Below are 27,626 nucleotides of genomic sequence, written 5' to 3'. Positions count from 1 at the left end.
TAAATATCTTTAATCTTCACTTCTGGCCTACTAAATCAGAAAATCTAAAGGAAAACCCAGGAATCCAAATTTTTAGCAGAATTCTCCCAACATGATCCTGTATGTTCTTTCATCCAACTTTTGTTTGGAAATCCTGTCTGGTATAAAAAAGAACTTTAAAAATATGAAGAGGTATGTAATATTAAGAAAAAAAAAAACCACTTGGCAAGTAATGATTTAGTGTAGTGGGCAGAGGTTCCCAGTTGTATAGAATATGAAATATTTGGGAAGTGCTATGGAAAATGCAGATTCCTGGGATTTTTAGGGCCAGGACAACTTGTACACAGATATTAAATTATTTCTTTTTTCCAATCCTCTCTGAAGGAATACCTAAAATGACTCCACTAGTAGAGTCCAAGTGGTGCATTTGACAACTCCGGTTATTCTGAGAACTGCCAGGGAAAGAGTATGTCTAGGACTTTTATTTATTTATTTATTTATTTATTTATTTATTTATTTATTTATGGAAGTTTCCTGATGGATCTGCCTTTAGAGGCTGGTAAACATTCTTAAAGACAGTGCACAGTCTGCTAGCTGATGTGGTTTGGGGAGGGCCTGCCGACTCACTGGACCTGGAAGCAGTGCTCTTCCAGTTCAGGGAGAAAGATCATTTGGATTTAATTCTTCCTAGCACTTCCAGTTGGGCGAGGGCTGCTGGAATCATCTGGGAAGGGAGGAAAGCAGAAACACTCGTGTGTCTCAACAAAGAAGTGTTTACTGGTAATTTTTTCATTATACATTTCTGGAGATAAAAATACTGATTTCTAGGACTACTTCAGAAATTCTGATTGGATAGATCTTGGGTGTGCTCAATATTTCAGTTTTTTATAAACACCCAGGACTATTCCCATGCCAGTGTTTGAGGATTACACTACTAAACTTTGGCTTATTAGATGCAAGTTTATAGATTTCCAAAAGGTTTTGAGAAACTTTATTATTAAATGTTATTTTTTTATTTTTAATTGAACTATACTTGTCATACAATTTATATTAGTTTCAGCTTTACAACATAATGATTCAACGATTATATACTTTATAAAATGCTCATCATGATAAATGTAGTTACTATCTGCCACAAAAGTTATAACAATATTATTAACTATATTTTTTATACTGTACTTTTCATCCTTGTGATGCATTTATTATATAATCAGGAGTTTGTACCTCTTAATTCCCTCACCTATTTTGCCTATCTTCCTCTCTGGCAACTATCAGTTTGTTCTCTGTATTTATGAATCTGTTTCTGTTTGTTTTATATGCTTGTTTTATTTTTTAGATTCCAGATATAAGTGAAATTGTATGACATTTGTTTTTCTCTGTCTGACTTAAATAATGAATTAAATAATAATAGTGAATTAAATAATGTAGAGGAGGGGCGCCTGGGTGGCACAGCGGTTGAGCGGCTGCCTTCGGCTCAGGGCGTGATCCCGGCGTTGCGGGATCGAGCCCCACATCAGGCTCCTCCGCTATGAGCCTGCTTCTTCCTCTCCCACTCCCCCTGCTTGTGTTCCCTCTCTCGCTGGCTGTCTCTATCTCTGTCAAATAAATAAATAAAATCTTTAAAAAAATAAAATAAAATAAATAATGTAGAGGAATAATGTTTTGTCATGGCTACTGAAATACCTTAGGTATTGGAAGCAATATGTTGGTGAAATGGAAGTCCTCAGGAGTTGAGTTGGAACTGGCATTTGTTGATTATTTTGTAGAATATCTTAATATGGGAAGTATCTTAATATGGGGATAACAAAATCTCTAAACTTTCAGGTAATGGGGATGGCATGGATACTTGTCTCATAGGGTTATTGTGAAGATTAAATGCATCACTACATGCAAAGCAATTAGAAAAGTGAAATAGCAAGCTGACAAATACAATTTCCATGAAGATATCTTAAGGTTGTGTGGGTGGTTATTATGAAAGTGGCAGATGATTTTCAATATGGACAAACATAAGGACATACTTTTAGAATAAAGTTCAAACTATCCTTATTATATAGTAGATTCTATTCCTGTTTATTGTAACTAATTAGCTGTATGAGGTTAGATAAGTCAAATACTTGCAGACAGAGTTGAGTTAAGAGGGCTTCTCAAGAACAGAGAACACAAACAAAAGGGGTGGAGTCAGAAAATTCTGGAGTAGATTTTAAATGAAGAATGATTGAAGGCAAGTGATAAAATAAAACATTTCTCCCACTGCTACTCCCTCCCCTACAAAAAAACTCTATTGAAACATAAATTCTACACAGAGGAATTTGAATTTACACAGTCAAGAACAGGAGCAGCAACAAACACTACAGTAATGGAACTAGGAAACTAGTTCCTATCTGCAATGACCCACGCATTAATGAAGTACAGTGGGTATTTTTTGATAAATACTGTGTCAATAACTAACTTTTACTAAGCTTACTATGTAATAGGCACTTTTCTAATTGCTTTACACATATTAAGGCACTAGTCCTCACAATAATCCCACAAGACAAGTATCCATGCTATCCCATGTTCGGAAGAATAAACTGAAGTGCAGACAGGTTAAGCCTCTGTCCAAGGATAATATAGGTAGTATATCAAACCCGACTTTCTAACTGATTTACTTAGAACAAAACTAATCAAAATAGATTCTAGTTTACATCTCCGAAATGATGCTACTCTGATGAGCTTGCTTCCTGTAAGCTTTTTTTGATTGATGATAACAGAGGTGGTATAACAGCTAGTTTACTGGCATTGCACCTGCAGCCTCTTTTTTCTTATATAGTCTAGACTGTGGCAATCCTTTTGAAAGTGAGTTTGGGATAGAAATACTATTCACCTTACGTGAATTGTAGAAAAAGTTGGTTGAAAGCCATTGATCTATGCAAGAAGTAAAGAGTGTTATAATTAGAAGTCTAAAGAAGGAGATAGATGAGAATAACATAACTCGATGTAGGATTCATAGAGCTTGCCAAACCCATGGAACTTATTTATGTGGTCATGAGGTTTGGAGGATTTTAATTGATCAGATATATTTATATTAGATTTCTAGAAGAAAGGTGATCTTACAACACAGCTGGAGAAATTAGTTCGTGGGAAGATTCTAAATTGGAAACAGAGAAATAGAAGTGCTCATTAAAGAAAAAAAGATAGAAATACAGGTGGGGCTCAGGAGTAGAATCCTGGAGGAATATCTATATTTACAAGATTAATGTTCCTTAAATCTTTTCTAAAACAATGCCAAGTGTAAACAAGGCAGACAAATGGGTGAATGGACACAGGTAGACAGAGAATTAAGGGGAGTGGTTGATTTAGTGATTGAGAAGAGACAGCCAAAGGTGCAGATGAAACTCTTTGGGATAGTCTACTGCTAGGTAAGTAAAAAAAAAAATTCAGGTTTAAACATAAACCACAAAGAGGTCAAGAATGATGAAAGCTGAGAAAACACTGATATATTTGATTAACAGATAGATGATCAATTTTGAGAAAACACATTGAGTGGTGTAGTGAGACTCAATGCCAGATTTCAGGTTATTAAATAAAGATAGTGTAGCAATGGAGACAGTGTAGAATAGTCTGACAATAGAAAAGGAAGTCAGATTAGGAGAACATACATCTTCCATTCTTACAAAAAATAACTACAAGTTCATCTTCCTTTCTTATATTAAGAATGATATATTCACTGTTACTACGCTAGTTATCAAATGTTTACATCCTTTGGGATCTTACTTCCTGAATTATAATAACAAGGAAATAAGTAAAAAGCCTAAGTTATATACATATTTAACAATTTTATCTTATTATTTGTAAGTACTTATTAAATATTTTTTCAAAGTTTCTAAGACATATTGAGAGTTAATGAAATGATGAACATTGTTTTTCTTGATAAAAATTCTTATTTTTATAGAAAAAGTTCAAATTGTTTTTGTAAGTCTGCTTGAGGAGAAATTGAATTGTATGCAATGACTGATTGTCAAGGACATCTGAGCAAACCAAATATCCATTTTGTTCAGAAATTATCCAATGATTTCTTGATGTTTTTATTTCATTTGTATCTTATCAAGATGATAAGCTTTCTAGAGAGACAAATAGAAAATAAATAAAAGATTAATAAAAGTCTAATAAGTTTCTATATTCCTTCAGAATTTGACATAAAGCCTTCATATTATTCAGCTTCCTTCACATACGTAAATATACTTGAGTAGGAGTGTTCTTGTTACAAGCTTTCCAAGTCCCCTAGGAACAACCCATAAATTGAAAATTCTAAACAAAAATATCAAGCCACCAAGAAGTGAAGAGAGGTACACAATCAACTCTTACAAACAGGAATAAGCCAGCTCTCACCCACTGCTTCAGTAACCACAAATATCCACAGGCAAGTAAAAATACTTTTCTCTAGATTTCTGTTTGGTCTTTGTATCATGGAAGCATGATTGTTGTAACAAAATACTTGGTAGATTAAAGTTAACACATCTATTCTCTTAAATTCTGGAGGTCAGAAGTTTAAAATCTGAAGATTAAAATTTCAGTTGGCCTAAATCAAGGTGGCCTCCCTTGAAGGCAGGACGACCTTCCCTCTGGAGGCTCTAGAGAAAAATCCATTTCCTTGCCTTTTCCAGGTTCTAGAGCTACATTCCTTGCATAGCTCCTGGCCCTTCCCCCATCTTCAAAGTACATCACTCTAATCTCTGCTTCCATCATCACCTTGTATTTACCTCTTCTGTGTTCAAATCTCCCTCTGTCTTCCTCTTACCAGGACATTGGTGACTACATTTAGGGCTGATACTAATCAGCTAGAGTAATCCAGGCTAATCAAGGGTAATGTCTCCATATCAAGATCCTTAATTTAGTCACATCTGCAAAGTCCCTTTACCATAAAAGTGACATTTAAAGTTTCTAGGAATTAGAATTGGGGGTCATTATTCAGCCTACCACAATCTTCAAGGACATGCCATTTTTTATCCTTCCATTGTTCATAGGATCTGAATTATTGAGTAGTAAATTAATGGAGCTGTGTATAATTTCCTTATTGACACAATTCTTGCCTTAAAAATAAACCTGCTGTTCACACATAATTTCTCAGCTGATGAGTTTGCTTGTAGCTCATTAAAAAAAAAAAGTTCTTGTAGGAATGGGTGAAATAGGTAAACATTGAGTACACTTATTTTGATGAATACTGAGAAATGCATAGAATTCTTGAATCATATTACAACCTGAAACTAATATAACACTGTATATTAATTAACCTTCAATAAAAAATGTCATCAGATTTCCCACCACCAAATAGTAGGTTATCTGCATCTACAGTATTTTTCCTTTTCTTCCCACTGATGACAACTGATGAATTTTCTAACAAAGGCCAATTTTTCTGCAAGCATTCTGAATCTATTCCTACTCACTTTCTCAAGTGAGTTCTTCAATTATTCTTCTCTCTACTGTACTCACCAACTTCCAAGATGGGAAAAGGACCATGGACCAATTTGTTTGTTCTTTCTTTTCCTCTTTCCTTCCTCCTTCCCTTCCTCTCTCCCTTCCACTCTTTCTTCTTTCTTTCTTTCTTTCTTTCTTTCTTTCTTTCTTTCTTTCTTTCTTTCTTTCTTTCTTTCTTTCTTTCCTCTCTGTGGATATTATGGAGCCATTATAGCCCTAGGGAAGGGGGCTGAGAGAATTCTGGCTTAGGAAGGAGGGATATCTTATAGGAAAAGATCCCATCTGGACTGGAAGAGAAATGAGTACCCTGGTCCTGTACATAATAGATAGTAAGAAGATGCTTTGCTCTATCTTCTCTAAGATTTAAACTTATTATCAGAATGTGGTGATTCTCTTTATCCTTAGAAATGTGTTTAATATCTTGTATGATATCAGTAGAACTAGTTCAACTTTTTTTTAGTTAATATTTGCTTTTATATATTTTCCACCCTTTCACTTTAACACTTGTTAAGTTTTTAGAACAATGTCTTACATGTAGTAATTAAACATAAATGTTGATTACACAAAAATAAAGTTAGACAAAAAATCTTCAAAATTATGCTGGAAACACAGAGGAGAGGAGAAATAGAAGTATGAAATTGCCATAATTAAAAGAGAGACAGTGAGACTCTGAAGGGAGACTAGAGGCTGTGCTGTGCGAGAATTAGGAATGTTTTGAGGGAGAGATGTGGCAGCTGCAGGAAAGAAAATTTGGCAAAAGAAAGATGTGGCTAAAGGGGACTGTTCAATAAATTTTACTGTGTTGTAGGAAGGCCAGAACTTCATTAAATACTGTCTAAACCATTAGCAAAAATTGGTATTACTCATAAATGCTTTTGATGCTAGATTTGTTTGTTTTGGTTTTAATGAAATGATATGTGACCCTGGCCTCATGGGGCATTCAGTGAAAACAAGCCGATCCTAGGATGCAAGTTACTATTCAGTACTAAGGTTAATATCCTCCCTAAGAGGATGTTTACTGTATTTGTTTTGTCCTCCATTATTTCCTTAGTACATCACAAATTATCTAACACATTTGGGATATGTGTATGGGATACACATTTGTGAATATGTCAGGATAGTTTCATACAGTGTCAGCAGAGGGACATCTAATCGCACCACTCGTGCACTTCAGATCTTCTAAAGCTTCATCTATGTTTTAGACACCTCTTAAATGTCAGTTCAAATCATCTTGGCCAGATTTTTTACTCCTCAACTACCCCTGTAACCAGGTCTGTGCAAGAGCAACAAGTTTCACACAGTTGCAACTTGAGGACAACAGTGCAAGTGCAGAGTTAACTGCTTGTGGTGTCACGCTCAGGAATTGGGAGATGGAAGGTCAATGATATGTCCACCAAGGAGACTGCTCTAAGTGCATTTCATAAGGCTCTGTTCCTATGGGATGAAGCTCCAGTGGCCTGTAGAAGTGGTCATCTCCATAATGCAACCCCTGCTTTAAACTGTTTCATGTCTCAAGTCCACCCCATTCCTCACTCCTGCTCTTTGGGATAAATTCCAATTAACTACCTACAAGCAAATTTTGTTTCAATATTTGCTTTAGGAAAACCCAAGCTAAGACAATACATTCTACAATAATACATTTTATAAAGTAAAATTTTACTTGTACTTATAGGAAATAATGTGCCTATGTGTATAGCTTCTATTATTTTTAGAAAGGTCTACTTTTTTTTTCCCCAGACAAGTGTAAAGACACAATGTTCTTGAAATGATTTTCATAGCTAACTGTACGTATGGTCACAGCAGATTAAATGTAATTTTTATATTCAAACCCCTACAGAGGTGTTTGCAAAGTTGGCAGAAATATCCATTACAATGTCTGTCTCTGCATTGAGAGGTTTTTAAAACCCAGCAGGAATTGCAGCTGACCGTGCCACAATAAATGGATTAATCTACAATTGTATTCTATTTTTATTTTCAGACTAAGTGTTTAATATATGCCACCTACTTGGGAAAACATTCAGGAATATGTCCTTCTTATGAATACACTTTTCAATTATTTTCTTTTTAAAGAGAGATCAAATAGTGATATGAAAGTTTTGAATTAAAAATGATTCCAGTCTAATCTGTGCCTCTCTTGGAGTAATATTAAAAGTTTCCTATTTTTCACACATTATCCTGGTATGAATTCTATAACCATTCAGCAAGGTCAGTAATTTTTAATAAAAACTGTTAACTTAGATTGCATGTAAATGTAAAGTTTGAGAAGCTTGGAGGTTGGTGAGGGTTAACTATAGAACTGGTTCCCTTCTGAGGTAGGGGTGGGGGATATCTAGGTGAAGTTTGTGGACAGTCAGCTCTGCTTTGATGTGAGTGCAAGGAACTGGCTTTCAGGCTGCAGACACCCAAAGGCCAGAAAAAGAGGGTTTTATATTGTGCATCACCATCATATTAAATACTTTAATCTTCCATGAAAAGTTCATTCATATTATTAAGAGATCTGTCCTTTGCTCTTTTTGCATGTAGGTATAGGGAAGGGTGGGATTTCAATATTTCACTGAGACAGTTGTTCCTCATACATACCTTTAATCCCTCTTTGTTCAGTCTTATGTCCCCCTCCGACGGCTAACTTTGATTTCAAAGCTTTTCTAGGCTTCCACTAGGCACAGATCCTTAGCCCCTTCTTTAGATCCTTTTAACTTTATTCTAGGTTTTAGTTTTCTCCACCTGTTTAACACTTTAATTCACATTTTCCCTTATTCTCCCAGAAATGTATCAATATGTCTCATTTGTTAATGACATACTTTCTCTCCTCCAGCATTCTCATTAATGATATGGATTTCTTCTTGTCACAGAAAGGAAAGAGGCAACAAATGCATGTACCAAGTCACCATTCTGAGCTGTATGCTCACATCTTGTTCAAAAACTCATTTCCATTGGCTTTCTTGATACTATGCTTCTGTTTTTCCTATTACTTCTCTGACTTCTCATTATCTTCTGTAGGATTTTTATTTTTTACTCTTCCAATGCAATTTGGATTATACAAGACTTGGTCCTAAGCTCATATCTCTTCATATCATACTCTCTTCATAGACTTTCTTAACCATACTAATGGCTTCATTTACCATTTGCTGTGTGGTGACTCATGTTTATATTTCAACACTATTATTAATACTATTAATTGTATCTTAGGAGAATTTTAAGAAAAAACTACATTCAATATTTTAAAAAGGAAAAACCGGGGTGCTTGGGTAGCTCAGTCGGTTAAGCATCTGCCTTCAGCTCAGGTCATGATCCCAGGGGACTGGGATCAAGCCCAGCGTTGGGCTCTCTTCTCAGCAGGAAGCCTGCTTCTCTTGCTCCCTCTGCCTGCTGCTCCCCCTGCTTGTGCTCTGTCTCTCTCTGTCAAATAAATAAATAAATAAATAAATAAATAAATAAATAAAATCTTTGAAAAAAAGAAAAACCACAAAGTGTATCAAATTCTTAATGTCACTAGCTTACTTGTTATATTCAGTTTCACTTATTAAAAACATATCTAGTACAGCATACACATCTAAAAATAGCTTAAAAACCTGTAACAATCTGATATTGAATAATAATTATACAGTAATAATTTGTAAATTTGATTTTCAGCTTTTACAGTTAGTCCATGGGAAAGTTTAGAACACTTGTAAAAGTGTAACAGTAAAAGGACATAAATGTAGTATAGAAAGGGTCAAGGAAAAATAGAGATAAAAAATATGTTATTTAGTACGAAGTCAAGAATTATTTTTCAAGAGTTAAGAGAACAGTAAAGATTTAAGTACATTATCAAAGTTAAAAAGATAAGCAGTGGAAAACTATTATATAAATATAGATTGGAGGAGGATAGAAGAAATATATATATATATATATATATATATATATATATATACTGATATGTATAAGGGAGTCAATAATTATTGTCTAAACTTGATTAAACAAGAAACATAGATATTTTCTAGCATTATATGAGAACCTCACAAAAGAAAAAAAATTAAAGTGTTACATTCATTTGATATAAATGTCTTACTATAATAAAATATAAACAGTAGACAACCACCGAGAAAACAATAACCTTAGATAGTTCACAGAAAGAAGAAATGTGAATTTTTGAACTCCTTTTATAAAATCTTAAATAAAACTGTCATTGAATGATATCACTGAAATTCAGAAAATGTTTTCCACCTGTTTCTTTTTAACTTAAATATTAACCTTAATATAACAGTTCATTTTACTTTTTATTGACTTTATTAAGCCTTTCCTATAGTACCACTCAAATAATGATTTTTTTAAATACAAATATTCATAAAAGAAAAACGAATAGTCAACAATGTCAACTGCATCAGTAAATTCAGTTAGTATAAAAAATTATTAGGTTAGTAGACATAGTACTAGTTATATATGAAACAGTGTAATGTACTGTAAAGGCCAAAGGAAACAGTTAAGAATGGAGGGATTGGTGCTAACAGGAGGAGGGACAGTATGGAATTCTACTGAAATAGATTGGGGGAAAAACAGTATGGATGGAGATGTAGTTAGATTTAATTTTGTTAGTAGGAAGATGAATTTAATAACATATAGCTTTTGTGATGTGCTGATGATGGGGCAGTCCAGTTTAAGGAAAACAGAAAAGCTTCTTAGGGAGATTAGCCATCCACAGAAACTTAGTAGGATTGAGAGACACTCCTGAAAGACCATTTGAATTTGGCAACCATGAGTCAATGGTGAGTGTCATTCTCTAGGAGATCTCAGATTCGCAAGGCAGTCACAGATTAAGGGCATAGTTGAATTCATCGGAAGGTTTTGCCAAACAGTAGCAATAAAAGACAGAGAAACAAGGGAGTTTAAATATCAATAAATTTTTTTAAATTATTCTTGAAATGTTTAACCGTGGAAGATAAAAGATAAAGTTAAGCAATACATCTGGGTCTGGGTGCTGAACTTTTAAAGTACTAGCGAAACTGGTAACAGTTTTTGGATTCTAATTTATACATGTGCTACTTTCTCTCATCATTATCGGTGTAATTTGTAGGTCAATTATGTGAAAATAAGACCACCATTGTCAACCTCAGCCACTATCCAAGTGTATATTATTACATAAATGGATAGTGTTAATGGAACTATTTATTGACTAGTCAGCAATTTTTTTTACAATTTTCAGGCAAAGGTGCTTTAAATTCTTAAGGAATTAATGAGAAAATGCTCAGAAACTCTATGGAAATGGGGGATAGAAAATCGCCTTAATCTAAGCTTTTAACTAAATAAATTTTAAAAATCTTATCTATTTCCTTTTTTCTTTTCACCATATGGATATTTTCATATAATCTTGAAGCTGACACAATATATTCATAATCATAGCTTTAAGTACAGTGAGGGGATACACAATGATGAATTTTAAATATCTTTCTCTAGTCTAGCCCTCTTTTAAATATATTAGGCATATGGATCTAAATTCTTACTGGGTATTTCCATATGGATTTCCCAAGAAAATCTCATCTCATAATATTAAAAACTGAATTCCTCACATTTACCAACTTCCCAATCTCTTCCTTTATCTGTGTTATCGCTTCTTTTGAAGAGAATCATCATGCATTAGATGAGCTGTGCCAAAACTTCTTCCTACTCTAGAGCCTAACATTTAATTAATTATTAATTCTTAGTAATTCTGCCTCTTTAATATCCTGCATATTTCCTGTTCTCCAATGCCATTACCGCTGCTTTCATTCTGTCCCTCATCACCTTTCAACTGGCCATTTTCAATATTCTGAATTTGTTTCCCAATTTCCATTCTTCTTTCCCAGCTATTCCTCCATGCTATTACCTAGCTATGTGACCTTTGTCAGGTCTCTTCATGTCTCTAATATCGGCTTCTTCATCTCTTAACTAGATATTGTATGTGTACTTTCTACCGGATAAGATATATATTATATATGTGTACATATGTATGTGTCAAATATATAAAATGAGAAACTGAGTAGTAAGCAAAAATCTTGTCATGAAACTCTGGGCATACACTGCAGCAGCATATATTCTAAAACTAAGCATATAAAAGAGTAATGTTGAAATAGATTATTTTTTAAGCTTGACAATCAATCAGGATTCTCAAGCTCACTTCTTAATAATACCTTCATGGATTTTTTATTGCATGACAGAGCAAGCCACATATCATATATCAACTGGTAATATAGTACTTGACTTCTTTAATGCAATGCTTAACTGTAAATGTCTATAAATACAAATGAGGTGTTTAAATTTGAAGATACTTTAGATATATTGCAGTACCTATAATTATAAAATCATAATTTCTGCCTGAATTGCACTTAAAAGTTAAAGTTCCAACTGCCTCTATTATTGGAAAAGTAATAATAACAATTATAACTATACTATGAAGTATTAAAAGCTGAACATTCAATTTGAAGGTAGCTAAAATAAAAAAGTAATGAAAAGTGAACCTATAAAATGCTTGCAATTCATACACATATGTTATATAGAGGCACTGAAGAGCAAAGAAAAGAACTGGAGTCTTTATTACAGTTCCTCTTTTCAGATGCTCCCTCTCTCTTTGGGATTAGGATAGCATTATGGTTAACACTTCTCATCCAAAAATCATCACTTTCTTATGACAAAATTTTTATTCTAAGGTATGTAAAATCACAGACTAAAATTGTGGAATTTTTAAATATGACAATTAAAAAATATTTGTATTAGGCTTACATGTTTAGAAACACATCTTTATTTTTCACAGTTGAGGTGGCTGGACCATTTTAATCCAGGCCATGCAACTTACCATCATTACGTAGAGTGAGTGGTGTTGGAGGACTAAGTACTCTAGCATTTGTCACTGTGTTTTTCACCAGACAAATATAGCTGCCAACATCTGATGATTGGACTTTAGAAATATAAAGGTTGCCTGTCTCCTGGGAAATGAACCGCCGGCTGTCCTCCGCCACAAAGGAAGGGAACTCATTAAATACCCAGCTATAGATGATCTCTGAAAATACACAAAATTCAATTGTTGAAAGATACAGATTATTTTACTAACAGTTAAAGCTCAAACAACAAATCCTTTACTAAGTGTTAGATATCTTGCAAGGCCATATATATTTGGTCCAGATACATATATAATTTAGTATTTTATGTTCAAAGGACTATTGTTCTTAATGATTATAGATCTGAAATGTTTCTTAAGGATGCTTAACATGTATCTATCCATCCATCCATTCAATTCCAATGTATGTTGAATGTGTATTGCATGATTGACACTATGATAGCACTGAAATTTAAAAAAAGATAAAAGAGACAGTTTCTCATTCTCAAAGATCAATCTAGTGAGAGATTTACCCAAACCTATCAATCAATATGGAATAAAGACATGGAGATAGGTACTCTATTGTAAAGAAGGCACAGAAGAGGGGTACTTAAGCAGTCATGTTGATCAGTGAAAACTACCTGAGGTAAGAGACACCTAAATACATTCGTTTACTCTTTACTCAACAAATATTGTTTGAGAGTCACAATAGATCAGGCATTGTTCTAAGTGAAAAAAAAAAGTCTGTGATCTCATGGAGTTTTCATTATAGTGGGAAGAAACCAGAAATATGCAAGTATATGTCAAGTGGCATAAGTACTATGAAGAAAACTAAAGCATATTAAGAGAGTGATAGGGGTGAGAAGAACATGTGAATTTATGTTTTAAAAGCTCTCTCTGACTACTGGATAGAAGAAAGACAGTGTGAAGACAAAGCAGGCACCCAGAGGAGAAGGAAGAGGAATAATGCCCACTAGCCTAAGAGGCTATTTTCAAAATAGCCATGAAAGATAGAAATTATTTGCATTAGAATGGTAGTGGTAGTGGCAGTATTGGTTCTGGTAAAAATGTGGTTGTGGAGTTGACAGGAATTGCTAAGGGATTCATTATGAAATATGAGAAAAAGAGGAGTCAAGGGGGCCTCATTCACTGAGCAACTAGGAGAATATATTTGCTTTTACTAAAATGGGCAGACTACAGAATGAGCAGTTCTTTGGACATGTCGGTGGAGTAAAACTAAGAATTTAATTTTGGCAAATAAAATTTGACATAATATCTGATATCCAGTTAGAGAAATTGATAAGGCAGTCATATACTTGAAAAAGGAGGCCAAGAGAAATTTCATTTTCACAAGGATTGGATGGTATGAATGGACAAACAAAAAGTTTTGTGTTATTGGGCCAAAAATTTCAAGGAAGGGAGTGGTAAGAGAAGAGTTTGGAGAGATTAGAGGTAAATCCAAGTTATTAAACAAAGATTAACATGGTGTATGTATGTTATATTAAGGAGCTTGTGCTCAATCTTGTATGTAATGTGGTACCACTGGATGTTTTTCAAGAAAGAGTTGACATAGATACATACATTAGTAGGTTATTCTGGTGATTCTGAAAAGGTTGGATTTAATTGCAGGAGAGAACAATAAGATAATATTGCATAATAAAGGTGAAGGCTGAAGAAATATGAATCAGAACCATGATCATAAAAATGAGAAGAAAGATGTTGGTCCAAGAAATATATCAAAGGTAAGGCAAGGAAAGAGATAAATAGTCCTAGTCCAGGAATACTCATGTCTTTCTTGGGTGACTGGGAAAAGGATGGTGCAAGAGTTCAATGGAAATACACCAAGTCAAACTAGTTTAAGGAGAAAGATTATTAGTTCATTCTCAGGACATTTTGAGTTGCAAGTCTATGAAGCAAGTCTGGGTAAGGAGTTCTAGCCGTTGGCAAATATGTGTTTGAAGTCCAGGAAAGAAAAGATGAGGTGAAGGTTAAATTTGGGGGTTGTCAGTATATTGGTACAATTGAATCCAAGTAAGTAGGTGAGATAAATCAAGAAGATTAGATATGGTGAGAAGATACTCAGGGAAGCACGGACATCTACATAAAGGTAAGAAAGTGTTCACAGGGTAAAAGAGAAGAGACTGCTGGAAGGACTCAAAGGAATAAAGAAAATGCACTGTTAATAGGTATCAATGGCTTAACCATTTCCACAAGATTAAATAATGTCAAACAAGGAAAAAGGCCCAATAAAATAAAGGAAAATGTTACTTAAGATTGGCATGTGGGATATCACTGAATGGCAACTTCAATAGATGAGTGAGGATCAAAATCAGATTACAATTGAGGAATTACAGGCATTGTGTGTAAGTCTATAGCATTAAAATTTAAGTAAGAGTTTAAATGACCTATGTTATGATTGAAAAAGTAGATTCCAAGGTCCCTTTTCTCCTACCTACCTACCATGAGCGGTTAAAAGCAAATTCATCGACCTGGCCCTATATAGTTTAGTCAGACTTTCTGGATACTCAAGCAAAGACTGAAGCTTATTCATCCATATTGAAAGTCAGTGTAACTAATTTTGAACTTTATTTATTGATCAATTAACTTTGAATTCCTCCGTAATCTATTACTATTACTATTTGATTTTTTAATCTTAACTGAACTGACATAATATGTACAGTAAAGGTAAATCATTAATTTTCATGAATATGTGTTTAAGAAAGGTGGTGTCATAGACTAACTTCTACGAAGGATCAGAAACATTTTCATAGACATATTCTTGGGCAGGTATATTCTATATACAACTGATAAACATTAAAACAGTATTTCTTCTGTTCCCAAATTCTCCTCTCCCCCTATGTGTTTTCTTCACTTGGTTCAATTCATTAGAACTTCCAGAGGCAATGTACCCAAGTCCTAACTTGGCTATTTAGAGATGGTTTAAATTAAGCAAATATTCAGCTGTATTTGATGTTCAGTTTTCTCACTAAAAAATGAGAATAATATTACCTGCTCATAAATTTTCAAATAAGATAATTTAACCAAAAACTTGACCACAGTAAGTACTTATAACATATGAAAATTAACATTTCTGTTATCCCCTCCCTCCAAAAAATTATTAGGAGCTTTTTCTATATATTTCACTTAAATATAAAGAAAATAGCAAAGGGATGACTTATTGGTGTTTTTTTTTAAGATTTTATTTATTTATTTGACAGAGACAGCAAGAGAGGGAACACAAGCAAGGGGAGTGTGAGAAGGAGAAGCAGGCTTCCCGCCGAGCAGGGAGCCCAACATGGGGCTGGATCCCCGGACCCTGGGATCATGACCTGAGCAGAAGACAGATGCTAAATGGCTAGGCACCCAGGCACCCCTTGGTGTTTAAATATTAGTCTGTTTTCCATAAAAAATTTTAATAATGTTTGAATGCTAATTCTAAGCAAGATTTAGCCAATATTTATTAGTTCTAAGGCATAGAATATAGTTGTAGCAGATGCTTGAGAATTCTGAAATGATATATTGCATTAATGTATAATTATAATACACATATACAATATAAAAACTTTCAAATATTTTAACAAATGTTTTAAAGAAAACTCTTTTATAGCCACAGTTATACACTTGGCTGTCTTTAGTTCACTTGATATTTTACTAAGAATTTATCAGTGTTATCGATGTGGCTTTATTCAAAGAAAACCCAGAGTACAATTGAAATACTTCATTCTGTTCTCACACTTCTCAATTAGACTCTAAATTCAAGGACTTTTCACATTTAACAATATGAATTCTTCTAATTGTTATAATAAGAGTTTCATTTGTTCACACATAACTCACATATATTTTGATATTTTTGCAACTTATTTAAAATTAGATTTTACTGGGTTTATCTCAATTTTTGGCTTATGTTACTTGAAATTTGGAGAAAAAGAAAGCAGTGAAAAATTAAAGATTCATTGAAATACTATTTCTTATAGTGCTTATTGAGTCAATGTTTATAAAATATTTTTACAATAGGAAGAAAGTATATAAAATTGGCATTTTCTCAAATTTTACAGGTAAATGAGTATTTGGGGATTAAACACGCTTATTAAGTTTTTAAAATAAGTTTTCAATTTTGCATAACAAAGCATTTTATAATTCTAAGAAGGATAAAAAGTAGAAATGGTATACAATAGAAAAGCTGACAACCTGAATTTGGATTGAATTTTCTCATTGTCCCCAAAATGGAAATATTGAACTGGGTTAAAACTTTTAAGACGGCTGCTTACTTTCTCCTATAAGGTTTTTCATTATCTATTTGCATTTATTTAATATCCTTCTGAAACTTTTCTTTACTATCATAAAAAACAAGCATTAATTATATTTCTAGTAAAATGTCAGAGCCTGAAGATTATAAAATTCAGAAAGCTAGTAAAACATAGTTGGCTTTGGTGTCATAGTCTTTAGTTCCATATACCACTTTGTTTCATATAAATTGTACTTTGCCCTTAAAAGTATTTAAACAAATCAATTTATTAAGTATTAAAATTTTAATATTATTATTCATTTCAGAAGCATGTTGAGACTAGTTGGTCAATTGTTATTTTCCCATTTTTAAAAGGTTCTCTTTAATAGCTTGTTTAACTAAGACAAGTGAAAATGTTTTAGAAGTTCTTCATATAATTCTTCTGTGACTCCCTATTTTAGCAAAAATGACTACTTTTTTGAGATGTCTTGTGCATCCTAGCTTGGGATTGCCTTTTACGTTAATTTTCATGAGTGCATTTTTGATACTATGTGGTAGTATATCTTTGGCCAACAAGCTCATATGTTGTGACAGCTTGAAGCTTTGGGTTCTCATGGGAGATTTTTTTATCTTTCACTATGAGTCAGTGAGAGTCATTCTAGTTCACTGAGGGCAAAGCCAATTATAGGCCTGGCTTGGTGCATACATTATTCTAACTTCCCCTCTCAGGCAGACCCAAAGACTTGTGTTTTATTTCAGTATGAACATTTATCCTCAAGGTCCTAGACCTTAGGGTCTATTTCCATGACACAAGTAATCCACCTTTCTTCCAAGATCTCCTCAGGATTAACACTATTCCTAGATTTTAGTTAGTTAGCCCTTTATTTTAGTTATTTGTTTTTGACTTTGGGGGATTTCCATTTCTTTCTTGTAAGCTTGGCTATATAATGAAATTTTCTTTAATTTACACATCATTCTTAAAATTTTGGTAGTAAGAAAGTTTCTAGGTGGGCTTTATCTGTCTATCGTCCTAATCGAGGGTCCAGGTTTCATGGCTTTATGCCTTGCAGACTTTCAACACAATTGCTGTAATTGATTAAGTGTCACAAAACAGACTATCTTGTCTTTACTCCCCTGACAAATGAGATGATTACTTAAATGAAATATTTTCACATCTACAGAGTATGAAAACAGTAGTACCCATATGGGCAACAATGCTCATTTTTCATAACTGCAGTGCCGTTAATGAAAAAAGTGTGAGAAAGGGGAATGAAATCTCATACTGGACACTGAAGTTCTTGAAAACAATTTCAATGAGTAATCACATATGATTCATTTCAATATTCTTTACTATAACCACAAGTTATAAAATAACCATTCTTCCTAATAATGTATGTACACATCAGAAGCTCCGGGTCAAAGGATTTGGAGAGAACACAATGGATATAGCATCTGAGTTTGTTTACTGACCCAATTAAATAATGCAACTCTCCTAGGAAGCCTATATTCTTTATCCTTGTCAGCTATTAAAAGGAAAACCTGAAAATCAGAAGCTTCTCTATTTTTATAAAATGCTGTCTTATGGTTTGTGATAACATTTTCCAAATGATGGGTTCTATTTATCAAAACCCCAATCTTCCCTTTTATTGTTATTCCTGTAATGTGAGATTTAATGTTATATCTGTCAAAGAACTAAAATTATAATTTATTCTTCATTACAAAAATATAATTTTTGTTTTTTTAAATTGTTTGCTTTGTACCTATAGTTTGATATATTTTTGCATTAATTTTTACTGGACGATGCTTGGTAGAGTATGTGTCATATGCATTTCAATATTTACTAATTGCCTTGTAATTATATTTATTTTCACAATTCCATCATCCACTCTGACTCTTCTCCCTCCTTCCTTTTTTTTTTTTTTGATGAATTAATTGATGTGAAGATACTTGAATAGAGATACTTTGTAAGTTACTGGCAAAACAATACGACTTTGAAAATTGGCACCTCAATTATTTTGTTTATAGAAAGCTTGCAGCATTTTGGGTTTTGGAATCAATGTTATCATGAAGGAAATAGTAGAGAATTGTCTTATTAATTATCCATTACTACTAAGCATAAAGGGATACAACCTGTAATTAATAGGAAATATCTTTTTTACATTGCTGACTTATACCTTCATTGTGATAGAAAGTGTTTTTATAAGCCACATGAATTACTTTTGGCAGGGCAGAGATTAAATTTACCTTCTTCCCCATTATATTGTTAGAACCCAACAGGATGCCTGGCATGTAGTTGCTCAATAAATATTTGATGAATAAATGGTCAGGATAAAAAATATCTATATATGTATTTTTATAAGTCTCTAAGTTTTAGGAATAAGAGTGGATTTTTTTTCACATTTTATTTTTTTATTTTTTATATTTTTAAAGATTTTATTTACTTATTTATTTATTATGTTTTTAAATTTTTTTATTACATTATGTTAGTCCATACAGTACATCCCTGGTTTCTGATGCAAGGTTCGATGATTCATTAGTTGCATATAACACCCAGTGCACCATGCAATATGTGCCCTCCTCACTACCCATCACCAGTCTATACCATTCCCCCACCCCCCTCCCCTCTGAAGCCCTCAGTTTGTTTCTCAGAGTCCGTAGTCTCCCATGCTTCACTCTCCCTTCTGATTACCCCCCTTTCTTTATCCCTTTCTTCCCCTACTGCTTTTCCTAGTTCTTATGTTCCATAGATGAGAGAAATCATATGATAATTGTCTTTCTCTACCTGACTTATGTGAAATAAGTCAAGTAGAGATTTTATTTATTTATTTGACAGAGATAGAGACAGCCAGCGAGAGAGGGAACACAAGCAGGGGGAGTGGGAGAGGAAGAAGCAGGCTCAAGGTGGGGCTCAATCCCATAACGCCGGAATCATGCCCTGAGCCGAAGGCAGATGCTTAACCACTGTGCCACCCAGGCGCCCCTTTTTTTCACATTTTAAACTTCACTGGAAGTGAAGTTTTTTATATAGACTTATTTGGCCTTGAGAATATGAGTCAAAGATGGCATTTGAAGTCGGGCTAAATACAGACACTGAAAAATAATGTAGGCAGTTTTAAGTCTGGAATGTATTATCTGTGAACAGAAGACAATGGGTCATGCTTACAAAGTATATATGAAGTATTTTTATGATTCATTCTACCAGGTACATTAGAGGAAAGTTGAAGGGGTATTAAATTTTGAGGTGGCCCAACTTTTCTCTCAGGTTAAAGCCTCCATGATGGTCAATCATTTATTCTGTGCTTAAACATGTTCACTGACATTTTGTTGAGGAAGGTGACTCAGCCGCTCAAGTTATAAATGGATCATATATAAAAATTATTTTGGCTGCTAGATTTAGGATGAGGACTGTGATCAAGATAACTGGAAGTGTCAACAATTAAGTAGTTATAAATTATTATATTTAAAACACTAGGATATTACCAGGGACTGGGAAAGGGACTAACTAGAAGCTCTACTATGAATCATACATTTTACACTGTTTTCCAAGCCCACCATCCCACCCACTGTTAGATGGCAGATACATGTGAATAAGACCATGGACTTTGCAGTCGCAAAGATCAATGTTTCAGAGATGCTGTGTGATCTTCTGACTAAGCATCTTTGGGCACGCTATTTAACTTTATTAAAGTCTTAGTCTTCTCATCTATAAAATGGATGAAATTGTAGGTTAAATGAGATATTTAGTGTAAGGTTAGTACTACAGTACTAGACGTAGTCGGTTATTATTATTGTTATAATCATCTTCATTATCAAAGGCTTGGGGCTCAAACAGGTGAAGGAAGCAATAGAAAATTACAGCTAATTACATATCAGAGGAAGAATTCAAATTTGTCCAACTCACTCTAAGCCTATACTGTATCATTATATCATACTACTTAAATTATTACATTCTTATCTTTCTGAACATGTTTCAGTATCCATAAAATGGGATAGTAAGGTTTATATTATATGTTGTGCTGAGGATTATGTAAGCTACTTAAATGAGAATGTTCACTGTAACTACTCAGTAAGAATAGCTGTTAGGTCAGGATAAATGACCTAGTATAATGCAGGATGTGATACAGTGCAGACTCACCTCGAACCTTGTACATTTGGATTTAATTTCTACAAGTGTCAAGAGGTGAACCTATAAAACATAGCTAGATGCAAAATCCTGAGAATAACAATAGAATAAGGCTGTCTAACTGACACTTGCTTAGTGCCTAGCGAATCAAAGTATTTTTAAAGATGTTGTCAAGAATATGAAGAACATTTGCCATGTTTAAAAAATGAAATTGTTTCAATACAAAGGTAGGCTGTATTATTATTTTAAATATCAGTTATCTTAGTTGAACAAAGCAAAGTACTAATTCCCTTTTTTTTCAAAAAATGTTTTTGAGACATGTATTTTCATTAGTTTATTATTTAAAGTCAGACGCAACAGAATTTTGCTTCAAAATTATGCCACTAAGACAAAATAAAATTTTATATGCATATACCTCAAAACACCTTTAGCAAAATAAAAGATAAAGAAAAGAATATTTGTAAGAAACAGTAGTAAACTGACATTCTCTCATGATCTGCAACTCAAAAGAATAAGTAAGTGAATTCCAAGTCATAGAGTTTAAGTGATTACACCACCTGGGCGACAGTAAGCTATTTTTACTTTCTCTGTGGAATGCTTCACACAACAGAGGACTTTTGTTTTTAAATCCCAAGAGTCCTGTGTCTAGATATAAAGGTCATTGCTAACTCTTTTCAAAAGGCAACCTAAATTTCTTGCTTTGCTAAGGGGTTTTTAAATTATTTTTCTTGAGTTGTAAATGCCATCAGGTCAGGGACCAGCATGTACTTAATCAGTGTGCTAGTCAGTGGCACAAGTTCAATTTTGGCTTGAAACTTTGCATTAAAAAGCATTCACTCTAGACTTCCCACAATTCATTGTCAAAGCCCAGAGATCCCAGCTCTTAATCAACAACAGAATATATGTACTCCAGAATTTTGCTAGGGAAGATCACCTTGATGTGCTTACCAAAAGTATGAAGAGTTTACTTTAAAGAAAAGACATGCATGGAGAATTAATGGAAGACTGTGTGAGCCATCCTTTAGGCATAACCAAGGTAATTTAAATTCATTCTTATTAAATCAAAACATTAGACCGCTTATAGTAATAACAACAACAACAACAACAATAGTGAAGGTCAGTTTTGTGAAAAGGGCATCTGAGAAGGAGATTCTTTGAATGTGATTTATGGACGACGTGTTCCCAGGAGAAGGAATTAAGAAAGGTAGGAAACAGGGAGGAAAAAATAAGCTAAGCAAGGATGTGATTCCTACCAGAGATTAGTTTAAGACTGATCTCACTGTGACTCTGGGACACAAATTTAACTGCAGAATTGGTGAGTATGGCAGTGGAAGGTAAAGAGATTCAGCCTTTTGTGTCCTCTTCCCCTGCATCAGTTGGATATTGGCTGCTAGCTGGGGTAGGTGAAGTGCCATGAGGGCAGGGAACACAATTCCCTAGATAAGGGAAATTCTCTGGAGAAGGGGCAACTGCTGGATAGGCACATTAACCAGGTAAAGGAGATCTGGGTGTGACACCAATAGCATCCAGTAAACTTATATAGCACTTAGTATGTACTACACAGTGTGTGCTATGTATATTAATTTATGTAATCCTTACAAGGATAGGTAACTCAATTTTATGATGAGGAAACTAAGATACAGAAATCAAAACTTAACCAAGAATTCTTATTTAGCATAAATTTTTATTTAAAAAAAGAAAACCTGATTAACAGGGGTTTCAAGTACTTATTAGGTTGAATTATATATAATATGGGGTCTAATTTTGCCAATTAAAACTTTCATGTTTCGTAGTAACTAATCAGAGCAGTGTCTAAATTCCATTCACCAGACAAAAATAGGTTTCTGGGTATTCCTATTAACCACTGAGTCACAACCTGTCAGAGAGCCACACGAGTCTTAACTATGTAAAATGATAAGGATGTGTCTTGCCGGCACAGAAACCTGCTGTAAAATAGCAGCAGAGTGTGCCTAAATGCAGATGTCCATGGGGGTAAAAGCAATATTACTGCATGATTATAAACATGGATACTTATTCCTGATCTCCTTTAACATTAGGATTTACAGAATTTTCCAAATATGTAAACCTTCAAATTCTCATACATTATAATTTTTATATTAACCAGTATTTTCTAGAATTAAAAGGAGTCTAGAAGATGGTAGTGCTTGATGAATAGATAGCATTAATCTTGGATAATATTCTAAAGGGAGAAAAATGGAAACCTTGATTTAAAAAAAAAAGTTTTTCTCATTTTTCTGTGTTATTCAGTAAAATATTATCTTTTATCCAAAAAGTATTTGTCATTTGTATACAACTAAAATAATTAAATTTTAATTTAGTTTTATGTATTGAAAGAGAAAGAAAATTCATAAGGTAAGTATTTAAAACACTAAATATTTTTTATTGTGGTGAATTTTTAAGATATCTTTACCTCTTTTAATTTAATACTATGCAAATTTTACTGTGCAAATTTGAAGACTTGTTGCAGGATAAGTAGTAACAGAAACAAATATGAGTTTTATGATTTATCTGTCTTCTAGTAGGTAAATCACAGAGGACCAAATCCTCTAGAGTTGTGATTTGCCTAAATTTTGCATGTTAAATGTAGAACTTTGGTTGTTTTTGAGTTACATTTATCATATAGGTGCAGTAAAGAATCTTCAGGTAGGATAAACTATTATAACAAGATTCTCTCCCACTCAACTTCTTACACTCAATGTAATTTTTCATAAACATTCTTTGTGCTTGTACAGCTTAACTAATGCTCATTAATCCTTCATGCAGATCTTTAATGAAGGTAATTTATTTGTCACATTCTCATGCACCATATAGAAGTAGTGAATATTGTCTATCAAAAGACACTGATATGGTTTATTTTCTGCTCTGGAGGTTTGTCCCTATGGCTCACCTGTTTCAGAAAAAAAAATTCTCATCATAAAATACATATTTATCTCTGTTGAGATATAATCACTGTAATAAATCTTCAAACTTCTATTGGTACGAATTCATGTAGCATGAAACTTTTGGCTAGACATTTTTTAGTTGATTTCTTTGAAAAAATAGAAATGCTTATATGATTTATACTAATAATATAAATGGTACAAGAATTATTTGAAATGTATGCTCTTTCTAATTCTATAAGGGATTTTCTGCAAAAATCAGGTGGTTTTTGAGTTTCATAATTATATTTATATATATTTACATTTATAATTATCTTAACCTCCAAGTAGTTAATCTCTTCAAATTATCATCAAAATCTATTTGTGAACTAGATGTTATGATAAAGTCCAGTTTGAATAATAGGGGGTTTTGAACAATTAAAGAACACATTTTAAAATAGGAATATGCCTTTTACAAATTAATATCATTAAAATAATTAATTGTGATCATTATTGTGAGCCTAATAGTCATGTAAGATACAAATGTTAGATATTCAGGCATGCATATACTTTGGACATAAAAGATTAAAATGGGAAAAATATGTTGGTTATCCCTGATTTAATTACTTTTCCATATTTCCCCTTTTTTGTTTTAGTTATTCGTCCAGAAGTTTACCGGTTTTCTTTTTCTGTTTTTTTTTTTAAGATTTTTTAAAAAATTTATTTGATAGAGAGAGACGCAGCGAGAGAGGGAACACAAGCAGGGCGAGTGGGTAAGGGAGAAGCAGGCTTCCCGCTGAGTGGGGAGCCTGATGTGGGGCTGGAGCCCCATGTGGTCAGGAACAAGACAAGAATGTCTACTCTCACCACTGTTATTTAGCATAGCACTGGAAGTTGTAGCCACAGCAATCAGACAACAAAAAAATATAAAAGATATCCAAATCATCAAGGAAGAAGTCAAACTTTCACTATTTGCAGAAGACATAACACTTTTTATAGAAAACCCCAAAGAGTCCACCAAAAAACTGCTAGAACTGATATGAATTCAGCAAAGTCACAGGATATAAATTCGATGTACAGAAATCTGTTGCATTTCTGTACACCAGTAATGAAGCAGCAGAAAGAGAAATCAAAGAATCACTCCCAGTTACAATTGTACCAAAAGTGATAAGATACCAAGCATAAACCTAACCAAAGAGGTGAAAGACCTGTACTCTGAAAACTACAAAACACTGATTTAAAAAATTGAAGAGGACACAAAGAAATGGAAAACATCCCACGCTCTTGGATCAGAAGAACAAATATTGTTAAAACGTGTATGCATCCAAAGCAGTCTACACATTTAAAGCAATCTCTGTCAAAACACCAACAGCATTTTTCACACAGGTAGAGTAATCCTAAAATTTGTATGGAACCACAAAAGATCCCTAATAGCCAAAGCAATTTCAACAAAGAAAAGCAAAGCTGGAGGCATCACAAGTCCAGACTTCAAGTTATATTACAAAGCTGTGGTGATCAAAACATCATTGCACTGGTGCAAAAATAGACACATAGGTCAATAGAACAGAATAGAAAACACAGAAATGGACTCACAACTCTATGGACAATTAATCTTTGACAACGCAGGAAAGAATATACAATGGGAAAAAGATGGTCTCTTCAACAAATGGTGCTGGAAAAACTGGGCAACGACTTGCAGAAGAATGAAACTGGACAACTTTTTTACACTATACACAAAGATAAATTCTAAATTAATTAAAGACCTAAATGTGAGACAGGAAACCATTAAAGTTCTAGAGGAGAACACAGGCAGTAATTTCTCTGGCATTGACTATAGCAACATTTTTCTAGATATGTCTCCAGAGGCAAGGGAAACAAAAGCAAAAATAAACTATTGGGATTTCATCAAGATAAAAACTTCTGCACAGTGAAGGAAACAACCAACAAGACTAGAAGACATCCTATGGAATGGGAGAAGATATTTGCAATTGACATATCTGACAAAAGGTTAGTACCCAAAATGTATATGAAGAAGTTATAAAACTCAATACCCAAAACAAATAATCCAGCTAAAAAATGGGCAGAAGATATGAATAGACATTTTTCTGAAGACAACTGACTAAAAGACATAGAAAAAGATGTGCAACATCATTCATCATCAAGGAAAAGCACAGCAAAACTACAATGAGATATCACCTCGTGCCTGGCAGAATGATAGAATCAAAAACACAAGGAACAATAGGTGCTAGTGAGGATGTGGAGAAAGGGGAACCATCTTGCACTGTTGGTGGGAATGCAAACTGGTGCAGCTACTGTGGAAAACAGTATTGAGGTTTCTCAAGAAGTTAAAAATAGAACTACCCTATGATCCAACAATTGCACTATTATGTATTACCCAAAGAATATGAAACAACTAATTCAAAGGAATACGTGTACCCCAATGTTTACAGCAGCATTATCTGCAACAGCCAAATTATGGAAACAGCCCATGTGGCATCCATTGACTGATGAATGGATAAAATAGAAGTGGTGTGTATATATACATACTATATATATATATATATATATATATATATATATATATATATATATAGTATATATGTATATGTATATACACACACACACACACAGCGGAATATTACTCAACCATTAAAAAGAATGAAATCTTGCCATTTGCAACAACATGGATGGAGCTAGAGGGTATAATGTTAAGTGAACTAAGTCAGAGAAAGACAAATATATGATTTCACTCATATGTGGAATTTAAGAAACAAAACAAATGAGCAAAGGGAAAAAAGAAACAAATCAAGAAACAGCTTTAAACTACAGAGAACAAAGTGATGGTTACAGGGGGATGGGTAAAATAGGTGATGGGAATTAAGGAGTGCACTTGCTCTGATGAGCACTAGGTGTTGTATGGAAGTGTTGAATCACTATGTTGTACACCTGAAACTAATATTACACTATATGTTAACTGGAATTTAAATAAAAAACTTGTAAAAAAATAAATATTGTGATACATCATAGTAGAAAATGACCAGAGAAGAAAGATTTTTTTTTTAAATCTAGTACTCTTTCCTTGTTTTTAGTGGAAGGAAAAGCTTAAAATATCAGTGATATTAACACCAATCATATCCTAGTAGAATGAAATGAGATGTGTTAGTAAATACCCAGCTTCCTATTTCAACTGAGCCACATGAAACTCAATTCAGTGAGCACATGTAATGTGGCAACATAGAAAAGTCATGGACTTCATACCAATGCAAAAATGTCTTTGAATGTTGTCACCATCACCTAAGCAGCTGTGTGGTCTTCACTAATTACCTGACTTCTTCAATTCTGTTTATTTATCTATAAATAATCATAATACCTAGATTAGAAAATTTGGGGAGAAATTTCATAAAAAGTGCTAACAATTTTAGGAATATAGGAAGTGTTCCTAAGTGGTTATTTTTACATAAAATGCTAATATGTGTATATAGATAGATAGATATAGATATAATTTACCCTCTTTGCAGAAACAATCTAGCAATCACTCTAAAAATCTTATAAAACATTTAATCTTACTTAAAAATATATTTATGCAAAAAGTGGGGTTTGGTTTTGCATGCCAGTAGTATACCCATATACTATTCTTGTTCCAATGTATCATGCAACATATAGATTATGTAGAATTAAAATCTGTGCATTTTATACTCTATGCTGTTCTGCAATTTGCCATCTCACATCAAACTAGAGTTTGAGAGTAGTTTTACTCTATTTATGTCATATGCCTACCAATAGATTTTAAGTGATTCTCTCATATGAGATTTTTTTCCTGAGATTTCAAATCTACTAGTCTGTTCCACTCTTTTTTTTTTTTAAGATTTTATTTATTTATTTGACAGCGATAGAGACAGCCAGCGAGAGAGGGAACACAAGCAGGGGAGTGGGAGAGGAAGAAGCAGGCTCCCAGTGGAGCAGGGAGCCCGATGTGGGGCTCAATCCCAGAACGCTGGGATCACGCCCTGAGCCAAATGCAGACACTTACTGAGCCACCCAGGTGCCCCTAGTCTGTTCCACTCTTATACCTCACCCATCTGTTTATTAACCATCCAATATTGTCTCTACTCTTCACAATCATCAAAGCTTCATTTT

General features: G+C 33.6%; 1 protein-coding gene across 1 annotated transcript in view; it reads right to left on the bottom strand.

The window, feature by feature from the left end:
* The window catches only part of CNTN5 (contactin 5), a 1,310,719-nt gene that overhangs the window by 377,197 nt on the left and 905,896 nt on the right, over positions 1–27,626 (bottom strand). The window contains exon 8 of the mRNA XM_026505289.3: positions 12,242–12,445. Within this exon, the coding sequence (XP_026361074.3) occupies positions 12,242–12,445 (204 nt within the window). The remainder of the gene's footprint in view (positions 1–12,241; positions 12,446–27,626) is intronic.

Source organism: Ursus arctos, unplaced genomic scaffold (assembly GCF_023065955.2).
Source record: "Ursus arctos isolate Adak ecotype North America unplaced genomic scaffold, UrsArc2.0 scaffold_22, whole genome shotgun sequence".
Classification (NCBI taxonomy): Eukaryota; Metazoa; Chordata; class Mammalia; order Carnivora; family Ursidae; genus Ursus; species Ursus arctos.
The sequence above is the reverse complement of the archived record's forward strand: the minus strand, read 5'-3'. Positions and strand labels throughout refer to the sequence as shown.